Source organism: Rhopilema esculentum, unplaced genomic scaffold (genome assembly GCF_057945365.1).
Source record: "Rhopilema esculentum isolate cy_ngs unplaced genomic scaffold, ASM5794536v1 HiC_scaffold_23, whole genome shotgun sequence".
In the NCBI taxonomy this organism is placed as follows: domain Eukaryota; kingdom Metazoa; phylum Cnidaria; class Scyphozoa; order Rhizostomeae; family Rhizostomatidae; genus Rhopilema; species Rhopilema esculentum.
The window spans coordinates 573,856-588,191 of NW_028300834.1; the positions used below are offsets into that span (position 1 = coordinate 573,856).

General features: G+C 35.4%; 2 protein-coding genes across 3 annotated transcripts in view; both read left to right on the plus strand.

Annotated features, from left to right (window-relative positions):
• LOC135690819 (piezo-type mechanosensitive ion channel component 1) overlaps positions 1-5,826 on the plus strand; it is a 36,420-nt gene extending 30,594 nt beyond the window's left edge. For both annotated transcript variants that reach the window (XM_065208489.2, XM_065208488.2), the window contains 5 exons: positions 1,394-1,510; positions 2,308-2,477; positions 2,886-3,020; positions 3,591-3,857; positions 4,593-5,826. In XM_065208489.2, coding sequence (XP_065064561.2) covers positions 1,394-1,510; positions 2,308-2,477; positions 2,886-3,020; positions 3,591-3,857; positions 4,593-4,845 — 942 coding nt within the window. In that variant the 3' untranslated portion in view covers positions 4,846-5,826. The remainder of the gene's footprint in view (positions 1-1,393; positions 1,511-2,307; positions 2,478-2,885; positions 3,021-3,590; positions 3,858-4,592) is intronic.
• A 4,331-nt stretch (positions 5,827-10,157) lies between these two features.
• LOC148957508 (3'-5' RNA helicase YTHDC2-like) overlaps positions 10,158-14,336 on the plus strand; it is a 30,259-nt gene continuing 26,080 nt past the window's right edge. Inside the window, exons 1-2 of the mRNA XM_089115181.1 lie at positions 10,158-10,340; positions 10,596-10,671. The gene's annotated coding sequence lies outside the window, so the exon portion shown is untranslated. The remainder of the gene's footprint in view (positions 10,341-10,595; positions 10,672-14,336) is intronic.

Consider the following 14,336-nt stretch of genomic DNA (forward strand, 5'->3'; position numbering starts at 1 on the left):
ATATATATAGAGCTTTTCAACCCCAGAAAATATTTATCTATAAAAATTTGTATCCAGATCATTTCACTCCAGTGTTTCGAGCTTCATTCGTTTTGGCCTAAAGCAGGAACCAGCAGTCAATTTATGAAATATTTTCCGATCAACCATCTGCAGTGGAAATACCTTTCCACTTGAGCAAACTCGAACCCGTTTTTAATACAAAATTTCTTATTTCATCTTTTTTTATTTACACTCTCTTTAAACATTTAATTTTTCATTTATATAATTTGAATAGAGTTTTTATTCGTGAGCACTAGTTATGTTTGTATTGAAGATATTTAGTTTGGTAAGAAAACAACCAGGATAATTTTTTCTCGCTTTCCATCGCTATGCATACACTACAATGTCCGTCCACTCCCGTTTGTTGATTTTCAAATTGTTTCGATTCTTAAAAAGAAAAGCTTCATCAGCAAATATTTTATAAGTAGATCCGTTTTGCAGTGAAAAGAAATTTTTTAGCCGGTGTTAACCTTGGACAAGAAAACGTTATATAATAGTGTTTAAATGATTGCCATGGTTATCTTAATATATCTGTGAAACGTAGCTGGTTTGAGGTTTTATAACGTGCAGTCCAACTCCTGTATAAACAAGTTCATACAAGGGGCTAGACAGTGCCCTAGCGGACTAAAGTTGTCTTTAATTCAAAAACCTAGGATCCCATACATTCAGGGTCCCCAGAAGAATGTTTTCAATGTTATTTTACTTTGAAGCAGTCATTTTCGATGTGATAAACGAGTTCAAGGGGCCCGAAGCCTGTGTGATATATCAGTCTAAATGAAGGGAAAATGTGTTGATTACAATTTCATCTTTTTCCTCTATTGTTTTTCTAATGCTTATAACTGGGAGGCCCCAAACTGAAATATTCCCAGGGGTCCCGGCTGCCTCCATTACGCCACTTCTACTCGTCTACGCATTAAACTGATAATGCTAGATCTATGTTTCTACTTTGAAGATTGAAACTAGGGATGTACAGAAGGAATAACGCTTTCTACTGTTACAGGTTGCTGCAGTTCTGATTGTTTTGAATTTTAAACTGTAAAAAAGTCTTTTTTTTGTTACATAATGTGCTGTTAGCTACCCTGAGCTGCTAGCAATTTCTTTCAAGATATTTATTTTTGTCTCGAAGATTATTTTCTTAACTTTTGCTGCTAACTTGAAGCATTTTTAGTCTATTTGTCAGTGTAAGCCTTACAAGTCCTAAATATGCTGCCCTGACAAGTTCTGAATATGCTGCATTGTGGGCGTTGAAATTCACGGGGTTGTACAAGGCGTTGTATGATAAAGCGTTATGCTTGTTCTTTAGACAAAATAGATAGGCTTACATACTTATGATCTAATATTTTTTCGATTTCAGCCTTTGTTTAAGATGAGTGCCCAGCAACAGTTTCTGCATCGTTTAACAGACGCAGATATTGAAGAAATAAGTTCATCAACTGAACTTGAGAAGAGCAAGTACTGGTCCAAAGAAAAGGTTTGTTCATCTCGATGTTTCATCTTGATATTGTTGACCAATATGGTTTTTGTTTATTAGTATTTTGAAATCACAGTTTTGATCAAAGATGAAAGGGTGAATATGACGGGTTATGTGTCGGTGCTGAAACCTCCGGAATACATTCAGTCGGTAAGGTCAAGGTGCAAAATTACGCAGAGCTAATCTTTCAAAAGTGTTTTTAAGATTGATTTTCCGTACATAGGGGAAGAAGTACTCTAATCATCATTAACTGGACAGTGTGCGGGTAGAGAAGCATACACTCTAGAGACTTTAACAACTTATGAAAAAAATTGACTATAAAACCATTTTAAGAAAAACAGAGCTATTCATGAAAACAGATGTCTCGATTTTCTAGCTGCTTAAGTAACTAAAATAGGTTATCCTCAGTGTGCTTTTTGCAGCTCCTTGGGGTCATGATCAAGAGAGGAATATTATGCAAATTGTTTCCTCCTTTCTTTCCAATTGATGTTGACTGAAGATTTTTTTGGAACCAGGCACGGCAGTACGTTATATTCGAAAGAATGTTATAAATATTTAATGAGAAAATACTGTTTAAGGTATAAGGATGTGTAATTGAAAGACTTGAATTCCATTTGCATTTCACCTGTCGGTCATCGTATGAAAATCTATAATTTTTTTTAACATTGGGAATTTTCGCTTTTGCAATTTTGTTGATAATACTGCAATTTTGTCGTTGGTGTTGCATTGAATCTCATACCGATGTACTCCCATCTTATTTACCAGCCCTTTTTTAAAACGAATTTCCTTCTTCTTAGGCCAAAGCGTTCATTGATGATTATAGAAAGAAAGGCAACATCGTGCGGATAAAAATACTGAGTAATTCAAATTCTATCTGGGCGATAAGTCCACCCTCACGAGAGTTTTTAGTCAAAGAGCTGCAGTCGAACGCAAGTGTTAATATTCGTTTTAAGTACGAGTTTAACAGGTGAGATTTTAGCTTTAGAACCTTTGCACTTCCAACATTTAATCTTGGCAATGAAAGTGACAAACTTGGCCTAAATGGCCTTGTAAAAGTCTTCCTGGGCGTCAGTATGCATGTCTTGTTTTGACTCTGCCTAGGCCCGCCAAAACCTAGAGAAGGGACTGGAACCGAGAAAAGAGACTGAAAAGAATCACGCATCAATCCCTCTTCTTGCAGCCTACCTCAAGAAGCAAAACGCTTCTACAGTTCATTTTGATTCTCATCGTCGCAAGCATTTGCATCTCATTTCGCAATATTTGAGACTATGGTGAAAAAAGTTCTTCCGAAGAACAGTTAATCCTAGGATATTTATTTCAGTTTTGAAATTGAACGAAATTCAAGATAACTTTAATCAATGTTTTGATTTTGCAGAGAGCCAAACACCTCGCAAGCAGCGCTCGTTCAAGAAACAGTTTCTGGAACTCATGTCATACCGCTCAAGCCTTATGACAGAATACGAAGGGAACTGCGAAATATTCTTCAAAGTAATGAGGATGGTGGAAAATTGTGAGTAATGCACATTGAGGCGAATTCAAGTAGATTTTTTGCTGAGGAATGATAAATTTAGCACCATATTATAACTATCTTGGTATGGCGAAATCGTGGAATTTACTCGGCAAACTTTTTCAGAGATCTGGTCTGAGGTCTACTTTTAAAGACCTGTATAGAAACCAACCTCTACTTAATAAGGCAAATCTATCTCACAAATGTGGCCATGTTGGCTTATAATAGGTAATAGCCTTAAGATTCCCTTAGAGTATCCACTCCGCCCCCAGCTTACCTGAAAAGTACTAGACTGACATCATATCCTTCTAACCCCCTTTTTTAAACAACCCAGTACGGTCTCTTATCTATATGATATATACCGTGGTATTTTTGATACTCTGTGATTCTCTAGCAAAGCAGTTAAGCTTTGTTATCCAATCAGAAAAGTTTCATTACCAGAACAGAGCCATAGTTATAATTCGTTTATTTTAGAATATTTGCCTGTCTTTCAAGTATTTTTAGTTGAGAATTAAAAATGAATATCCAGACATATAAATTCGCTCGCTTTAACAACGGGTCTTTTGTTTTCAGAGTGATAAAGAACCTGTTTCCTACCTTCATCCAAGTGCCAGCCAGTGGCCCTGCGAAGCCTGTTGAGCAGCTAGGCCAAGGCCATTACGTCAAGTGTGTTCTGAAGCTGCGCAAGGGCCCCTTGCCTCAGGTCAATTCAAGCCTCGTGGAATGGTGGGAAATTATTCAGGAGACAAGTCCAGTCTATCCGTCAAAAGACAGTCTGGAAATTATAACTTTCAACGATCTGGTGCCACCACTTCATCTTTCGTTCTTTGCAAGCAAAGGGTAGGTGTTTTGAAGTTTTTAGCTTGGAATATGATTTAGGTTGCTTTCTTTTTAATGCAAAGTCTTTTTTTACTACAGCTGATACTGGAGTGCCACCATAACTGATATTAGTCAAAATGACGTCATCTCGAAAAGCAATGTTGTATTATACGTGCATTTGCGTTTTGATACCATGCTCTTTCATGACTAAGTGCTGCCTCAAAAAGGCTCCTTTGTAGATGTTAATTGGAAGCTCTTTGGGTCCTGTTGCTTATAGTGCAAACCAGTTACCGATAAGATAAGCTGATTAGTGATTATTGATTAATGATTAGTGATTGATGAGCTTTGGCTTTAATACTCTCTCAGTAACTATTGCTATTACAGAAAGGGGGCACTTTAGGGCGGGGGGGGGGGCAAAGCACTCCATCTCTCGTACATCTTTGGCAGAGATTCTATTGTTTCACATGGGGGTCTCTTGAAATCCTTTTGTTTTGGTTGAAATTTTCTAGATTATTTGCAAGAGTGAATTTCCCTCGCAAATGGCATTCAGGACTACGGCACCACTGAACAAAATGTCTCCAATTTCTGTGCATAATCTTGAACCCTCTTTTCCCATCTTCACACAAATTTTCCAATTTTAAACCATTTTTTATTTCGTAAATCCCAGACTCTAGATGATAAGACTACCATTTTCTTTTGATTCGAGTAGCCTCAACTAAAAATCAACTGTTCCTAATTTTGCAATCTTCCTTGTAGGATTATTGGCTTATACGTTGGTTTTGTTTGGTTGATTGGAAAATTTGTACGATTGTTTTTCACATCTGTTTCTTACCGTATCATGTTTGACGAGATGCCTAATGTCAACAAAGTTCTCAAACTCTGCCTGGAGATTTACATGGTGCGAGAGAGCAAGGAACTAAATCTGGAGGAAGATCTCTTTGCCAAGCTTCTTTTCTTATATCGCTCACCAATGACTTTGATTAAATGGACAAAATACAAAAGGTTGTGATAAATTTCTATCCTTTTTCAAATGCATGATCAAATATCTTCGAACCAGAGTACAGAAATTGTGGGGGTTCTCTTGGCAGGTTGTCGAAAGCAAAGGAAAATCACGTCCCTCCCCCAATTATTTTCTAGGTGAGGACAATCAGTTTTCTGTACTGTTGTGTGATTCAATTTTGAATCATTAAATTAACGCAAATTCCTTTTTTGCTGACAGCATCCTTAATTTATGTTTTATTTAATGTTTACTGCAAAAATTTCATTTCTTTGCATTTTTTGACACAACTATTGCATATATATGTAGTATCTGAAATATTTTTTTATCAAAAATATTAAACACTGAAATACTTTTCCGTACTCTGTGGTTCATGATTCAAATGTGTAATTTTTCTAATATAAAATTTATTAATGTTTTAATACTGTATTTCTAGCGATATTTAGAAATTTAAGTGGGACGGGACTATTTATGCAAGATATGGTACAAAATTAGATACATAAGTAGAACTCTTAATTGATATGATAAAAAATTGTTGTTATTGTGTTCTTATATGTTTCTTGTTTCTAAAACTTTGTTGTTTAATGTATGCATCTTTATTTGGTTGTTGTTATCAGTTCGCAAGGTTGTGTTTTAATTTCAATTCTAGTTGTGGAATTTTAAATAGATAAACTATTTGTATGGATAGACAACTTTACAAGTCCTTTTGGCATTTATGTAACATCAGTTCGATTTTCGCATCCCACCATTCGATTTTCATATCAGCAAAATTTGTCGTATGCATTTAAATCCATTACAAATTTGTATTTGAAACATTAGTTAATCGATAGTCTTTGTTGAACCTATAGTTAAATCTTTGTTGTTAATCGAAAAAAATTCTCATGCTGTGTGTGTTAAAATGATATTTTTTAGAATATTTGATATTGTGAAGAATCTGTTAATTTTAAATTTACGGTGGAATATAAATTTCTAATCAATATATTTTACTGCTGATCTTTAAATGTGTTTTAATGTCGGAATCATGGTCCCACATAGTAGAAACTTAACTTTTCCTTTTTCAAGGGTTTGAACAAGGAGAAGCACTTGGAATTATGAAATGGGTGGCAGTGAAAATTTTAGAATCAGAAGTTTTAAATTTGTTTATTTGTTAGGCTGAGCTGTCATGAATGAAAAATAGAAAACAGAAAAAACGGACAACCGGGTCCTTCCAAAAAGTTGTTGCACAATGGCAACCCTCTTTGCACAATGTCAAGTTAGAATCTATTATCTTGGGAAAGGCAGTTATCGTGTATTCTCCTATGAGACATGAAATCGAAAGCATTTTCGTCTCTCCCCATGCAGATTCACATAGCCTGTTGGGAATTAATACTTTTCTTTTGCTATTTGAAAGCTTCGAAGGCTTTAGCTACATTGCATTGGAATGCTTTGAGTCACTCGAACAAGTAGTAGTTTCTCTTCAACACACGACTGTAAAGCATTCATTTTCCTATCAAACATCCTACTAAGCTTGTTTGAGTCAGTGTGTTGCAGCGCACATCGACCTATGAATGGAATTCGGTCCTTCAAAAATTGCAGGCCTGCAGATACAAGGCACGAATTGGGTCTGTTCGAAAATGACAAAAGTAAGTAGCATTTTAACATGTGTATTGACAAGCCAATGTTTGCTTGCATTCTGTCTACCAAAGTAGAGACAGTTCTCGCAAGGCCTAACAAGCTCTTAAATGCTGAATTCTTGCAATCCTGTCGATAGCGGAATGGTTAAGAAAATTGCTTTTATGCTACCAGGTCTGGTTTGAAGCGTGGCTCGACCTACGTTTTGAAACAGTGCAGCAGTGAATCAGAGCATGGGGAAAAGCAAAAATTTGTAGGCAATTAGTAAGTGAACGAAACAGTGCTGCCAATTTTTGAAAAGTTTCTTGCTTGTAGTGCTTCTACTTTCAGATGAAGAGAGAAGTAAATTTAACTTGTTTTACTCTGCCTTTTTTAATTCAATTCACAATGGAATTCCAATTCCATTTAATAACTCCAACATCAAAAACCCGATATTAAAAACTTTCGCATTGAAGGTACAATTGATGGTTCATGCATGGCGTGCTTTGACCTCGTTATGAAAAATTTAATTGCTCACTGAAACATCTTTGTTTATAAAAAATCTGTGTTCCCTATATGGAAAAGCCTTTTGTTTTGAGTTTTTACGAAGTATCAGATAAAGTTTCCATTGTATTTTGTCTTTTGAAGCTGAATACTTTCATAGCAGAATCTAGGATAAAATATTTTTCCCAGCTTCATCGTGGATACAGAGAAGATTTCATTGACAAATCGTATATGTTCGCCTATGTAAACTGCATGCTTGCACTGCAAACATTGTAACTGGATTTTGACACGTCGTTCATTTTGTTGGAGAAGCTTTCGAAACTCTTAAATTAAATATTGATCAAATTAATACATTTCAAAAGCTTCTTCGTTTGTACAGTTGAATTTTGTAATGTGTCATAAATTGACGCATTGTTTCCCTGCGTGCTGTTCTGTGTTCCTTGAGCACTTATTTGATTTGGTAAGGAAACTAACTTAATTCGCCCACATCAAGTCAATTGAAAGGCGAATTGCTGAAGATGTTCAATTTCGCAAATTGATATCTTTAAATACTGGCTCTTGAAAAGACATAAGACGACTAAATCTAATTCTGATTACAGCATGGAAATTCTTCTTGGGATGATTGTGTCAGAAAATATGAACATAAGTAATTAAATGGATTGTGCTGCAAAAGACACAATTGCTGTTTGAGTAAGAATGTGTACATTTCCTGCGTTAGTTTATAAAAAATTTCAGATTTGATTATATACATAGCTTAGTAGCTATTATGAAGGGGGTAGCTTGCAACAGAGAGTTAGCCCTTTATGTCGCTGGAAACGGGATTCATCTTAGAGCCAGAGCAAAAGCGTAGTAATATTCAAAGCAGGGAAGCAAATGATCGTTTGCCTCATTTACATTATATGCCAAAAGTTGATATGCTTATGAACATTCTTCTGAAAACATTTCTTTAAAAATAATCATGACCAAAATATTTGATTTCGTTTCAACAGTCCCCTACAAATCTTTCTGCTTGTTGGTTCATGAACGCCCCAGTTTCAAGTTCCCTATATTTTCCTTCAAGATGTTATGGCTCAAACTGCGCCCTGGATGAAGTCAATGTAGTTGTTTCCTTTGATAAAACAACCATTCTGTACTTTCAAGCTAATTTCTCCTTCAGCTCTTTGTGGTTTTAGTTGGCAACCACCAGAAATCTGAATTCTTCCTACAAATGACTTCAAAGCAAATTGTGAACAGAAGTGGAGACAGAACGCATCCTTGCCGACATGTCACTAAGTGAACCGCTTTTCCACTCCATGGCATTTTGTTTGCCAGTTTATAAGTATTCAATTCTCTGTCGTTGCAGGCAAAGTCGAGGCCTCCAGATATTAAATGTTGATCTCAGACAGACTTTATAATGTGATAGTAACGCGCAGATCAAGCCCTTCTGCATTTGAGTCTGATACAATTATTGAATTTGTAAACAAGCTGAAACAAAAGAGTAGTAATAGTGAATGAAGCTTATCGAATCTTATTACGTACCACGACGATGAAGATGCGAGATATGCCCCAGCATTTCATAATGTTGAGCGCATTGAAAGCCATAAAGATTTGAATTAAAAGTTTGTTGTTCGATTTTTCGATGCCGTGTAGCGATTAACTAATTTACTTACGTCATCAGAAGGGTGGCTAGCAGATTGAGCTTGTGTCTGCTTTAGATGCAGATGCTGTTTTTGTCATGTAATGTTTAATTGCAGCCATGCTTACAATGTTATCATTGCTCATCAAGACCTTTCAAATCCTATACTTAGAAAAACCTTTTTCAGCGAGGTTTAGCTAGTCCCCTCCCTGTTTAGAGATTTGTCGAAACTGACAATTTACTGTTTCCCATTCACTTGCAAAAATATGTTTCAAAGTATGTTTTGTCAACCCCTCCCTACAATTTAATCCCCAGGACACAAAGCAAAGCGTGTGACTAAGCAACGTATGACTTTTTGCAATTACGAGACTAATTAGCTTTTTAGTGGGTACTGGAGGTTATTTATTTGGTGAAGCAAATAAGTTTACGATGCACGTTAGAAAACGACGAAAAGGCCTTGTGGAATTGAAAAAAATTGAAGTAATAAGAGTTGCTTACTTTGAATTTAAGATGCACACTGCTGGCCCTTACGCGCATGTTTTTAGCACCTACTTCTACCATTTCCTGATACATAAACAAATTGTATTTTAAAATCATAGTTTTTTACTAACATTTGCTTCCGTGAAGAAAAATAAACAGTGCAAGTTAAGTCGAGTAATATTAAATTTCTTAGATTTCCCATGATCCCCTGGCCATTGCTCAACCGAAATAGCCAGTTACGGTACTACAAAGATTGTTCCTAGCCATTTCTGAACTACGTGAGTTGGTTGCTTAGGATGCGGATCGAGAACTTGGTCGTTCGGGAAACCCGGTCCCTAATTAATGTAGACATGTAGATAATGGTAATTATGTCAGCCAGGGAGCAAAAACTGCTTCGAGGCCTTCCGGGTCTTGCAAGTGTGTCGTATATTCTTTATGATAAATCTCAAGCTTAAGTTGCTGTAGTTATATGGAAATGCACTATTAGACCTTCTTAAAGGAAACATGGATTTATTTCGTATTTTCAATGGGAATAAGGGAAACATTTTGAAAAGATTTCGAGAGTTTTTAGGAACATTCAAGAAACAATATTGGGAAAAAAAGAGATTTTTGAACAACTTTTTGGGAACATAGGAAGCCCCCCCCCCACCAGGGGTGCTTAAAGACCCTGATTATCAATCCACTATCTTTTGTGTGATGGCACAGTTACTTTATAACTGATACTCGTTTCTCTGATATCATAATGTCACTGGCTGATGCCAATGGATGGGAATATGTTAGTAGTGCAAGCAGAAAGCAAGAATTCCCAAAAACAGTGCTTATCAACAAATGTAAAAAAATTGATACCGTGCAAAAGAACGCCAAAAATGGTCTCAAAAATAATTTAGGATTTCCTTTTCCTTTCAAGTGAAAATATGTTTGAGTATGCTTGAGTGCTTTCTACTAAATTGACATTGGTCAAATCAATACGTGTTGGTAAAGGAACACACAAATGTAATGGGTGGGTGTTACATTTCAACCCATGTTTGGTCGAGGACGTATAAAAAAGTTGATTTTTTATCACTCCTTATTTGTATTACACCCCGGACACAAAAACATTTGCCAAAGCATTTGAAGAAAGCTAATCTAAAAATAGTTTGTTATAGTTACCCTGAATGAGTGCAAAGATTGGTTGCATATGAGATATTTGATGGATTGACAGGTGCCAGTCACGTGGATAGAGAAATGCAACAATCCGCCAATGGAAACTTTTGAAGCTTCGTTTACTGAAAGTGATGCAGACGAGTAAACGTGGTTGGTTTTCAGCTTTGTATGCCTGGTAAGTATCGTTTTCACGATTGCGAATCTTGGAATTTTCTTTGAAATTCTCATTGTGTCACATTATTCCTTGACCATTGATAGAGTACAGCTTTGGCCTCTATGAAAAACTGATTTAGAAAATGCCTAGTCAGTTATCAAATGCACCGATCTTTTTCTCCTTCAAACGCTAAACATTCCAACATTTTTATTTTCTGCTCATTATCTTGATTTGGTCACAGCCTTGCTAAAGCATTGGTTTTATTCTAAATTCAAGCCCGAAGTGTTTCCTAATCGAATTGAATAGCGGAGTGACAACAGAGGAGTGACAAAAGAGAAGCGTCAAGTCCAAGGTATGTTTTTTATATATTCAAGCTTATTTCATTGAAAGCAAAGGCATATCCTGCTTCTTTCAAACAATGTCTGGCTCTGCTTCTAAAGGATACACCATTAATCACCTTTTCCTTTAAGAAATATAATCGTGATTCGGCAATGGCTATTTTTGGAGTGTCTTTACGTCCAATTATTCGTAATGTAGTTTTCTACTCGTAATGTCTCTGCCTCTCACATGTAAGAAGAAGGTGTGTTGCAAGTGTTTTCAACAGAGCTTAAAAATCACTTTACATCAGTATCCTTTATTATGTCAAACTGATTTTAGGGTGCAGTACTTTCAAATCGCTGTTTCACACACTGTTACGCCTAGCGACTAACTATGTCCTGGTAGCCTATGAAGTTTTTATCCTGTGTCTCAATCAAATTCACTGAAGTTTCAGTTTTTGTCTCACAAAACATCCACCGCTTGAGACTTCACAAAGTCATCTCACAAAATATGCATGTTCTTAGGAACTTTAGGCCATCCCTGACGAAATTATCGTTTTCTAATATGCGTAGAACACCAGTTAGAACAATTGTTTTTCTCCTTACGTAGTTATTGAATGGTCTCCCAACAATTGCTTTAAAACTATCACAACATCACGGAACATGAAATTTAAGCAAGTTGTATGTCGACATTCATCTCGTAAGCAACTCGCAACTCGTAAGCAACTCGCAAATCGCAACTTGCAACAAAAGATTAAGGGTTTACCCAAAATGCATTTAAAGTCATTTCTTGATTATTTGCTGCAACCTACTTTTTTAATAACTTGAGGTTCTCTCCTCCTGTATAAATTTGTTGAGATTGGTATGGTAATAATTTCAATGACGGCAAAGCATTGAAAAGCACATCCTTGAAAATAAACAAAAGAACTGGTTTGAGAATGGATAAATGATTTGTTCCTATTTTAGTAATTATGTTTTGTCCCAGAGTATCTTATGATGGTTTATCAAATTTCTGTGTCTGTATCCTAGCATTGGCACTCAATTCAAAAAACCACGTTCTCTGTATTTGATTTGGCACGCCTGGCTAACAGACCTGATAAAAGAGATCAGAAAATTGAGCTAAGGATTAAAAATAATACACGAAGATAGCTTGTTTCCTTCTTAAAATGTTTCTTTAAAAACATGGTAGAGTTTGCATAAATTGCACGATAATTTCCCGCTTCCTGAACATCTAGAATTGTATGACAGCTTAAAGCGGTTTCAAAAGTTTTTTTCCACATTGTCAAAGCTTATTATTTTTTTAATTTTCTTGGCTAAATAATAATTTGTATAAAGTGAAATTTTCAAGATACTTATGATCACTGTATGTCCTTTGTGCAACGAAAACCATAAAACCTATCGCTGTGCATTATTCCACAATATTTTTTATCTTTATCACTTGTATTCGTTATGTTTTTGTTTCCAATTTTATGATGTTTTTATTATCTGTCACAATATGATTTTGTAAAAGAAAAAATCCAGTGATGAAATTCCTACATATTTGTCTGAAAAATGCATGTTGTTTGCAATGACAAAACTCTAGGCATTAAAAATTGTCTTTTTTGTCTTACTTTGATAAATTCCTTTCTCGCTAAAACTTTTCATTGTAAAACACCTTTTTACTGAAGTTTACATCTTTGCTTGTAAAGTTTGTTGACTGTTTCAGAAAATTTGATTTTAGCATTTTCTATATCAACGTTGAAAGGCATGGTCATTTCGATAATAATATTTTTGACGCCTGTTCTGGCAACAAATTATTTCTGTCAATCTGTTTATAGATGGACTGAAATCTTTTAAGATATTGTTGGAGTCAATTTGCAATGCATTCTGGTTGCATTTATGACGTCATTTTAATTCTGGTCCCATGATTTTACTTGACTACAATCAATTAACAGTTCTTGCAACAACTAATTCTAATTTTTTTACAAGAAGGTACACAAAGTTGTGTTTTTCTTTCTCCTGTTGCTGCTTAATTGTTAGTGTGGTTTTTCGCATTCTGTTCTTATAAACAGGCACATTGAGATTTGATGCACTGTCACCGTTCTTTAAAATTGGAAATTTTTCAAACGCCCAGCAGAGACAAACTAATAAAGCCTTCTTTTTTAATTGAGCCGACGTAAATTATAAACAGAACAGCCTAAATTCACGGGCTTTAAAACGTTTTTTAACCTACATTTTTCCTACTATAGCATTGCAAGATTAATGAAAAGCTATCACTACCTTTAAGCTTTTCTATATCTTCTTTTCTCATCTCTCATATGTCACACCTTCTGTGCGCTAATGATATTGAGAAATTTATTTGCATGCAATGACTTAAAATTTTTGTGACTGATTTTTCTGTTGTAACCAAGCAGCAAAAGGCTTTACCAAAAACAGGAACTTATTAAGTAGTCAAAAGATGTTTTTGTCATATAATGCTATACATTTTACTTTGATGCAATATGCAGTTCTCTGGGTATATCAATAGCATTGTATTGTATTTTACTAAATCAGACATTCGGCTTACTTAGTAAAGTTGACTTTCTGTTTACTTCTCTTTACATCTACTCACCTACTATTCCTCCAAATATACTAAGCAAATGTGACTCTGTAGCAGCTTGATGATTCTTGAAAGCAAAGGTCTGCTTACTATGTATGCTCAGTTTCTGTGAAAACGTTTTCTCGGGTTTGGTGTTAAATTCTGAAAAGTCTTGTTAACATCAATACTAAAAGGTATTGAAAAGTTTTTATGATCAGATGCCCAAAAAAAACACAGTAAAACATCGAAAAATGGAACCCTAAAAGGACAGCGCCAATGAACAGGCACATAATTTTGTTTCTATTCAATTAACTATGTTTTGTCCCAGTGTTTCTTTCTGGCTGTGAAGACCTGTACAAACAAACTTCGGGCAGCAGTAGTTGTGATACAACGGATAGTAATAGCTATGATCTTTCAAGTGGTCATCATCAAGGTGGGTAGTCTGATAACCAGGCCATTTATTCTGAGGGGTCTTGTAACAAGGCTAAAAGAAAATTTCTTTTAGCCTATCTTATGGCCTTAACTATGCACCCCAAGATAACAACACACCACATCGTTTCTTATTACGCATGTCGGTTGAGTGTGGTACATTATCCAAAGAACGTCAATATAATGAGCGAATGAACTAGTTACCAAAATTAATATATTAAAATATCTGACAATTTTTGTCATTTTGGTAAGTAATTTATACGTTCATTTTATTGTCGTTGTTTGCTAGTACGCTTTGAATGAAAGCTAGCTCGTGAATTTTCTCTCAATAAATTTTGAGAGGCTACAGTAATATGGTTGCTTGTCTTTGCTGTTTTGTTTTCAATTTGCTCTCTTCTTGATTATAGGTTAGGGGTGTAGGTAACGCGGGTCCAATGAATGGAGCATAATTTTTTAGCATATCTGGTAGATTTTCTTCAAGTTCGCGAAATTTGAAGAAACTTTCACCAAACACAGGCTTCAAATTTTAATAGTTTTCAGTGCATTGCTCGTGGGCCTCACTTTCAGATACTTACTCCTATTTCAATTTCTTAACTCTCTCTTTCTCTCTCCTTGAAAAATCTACCTACGACTATAGAAAATGGCATTTATTCTAGTTTCATTACAAAAAACACATCATTTGCTGTTAGATACCTGTTAATTTGTTTAAAACCT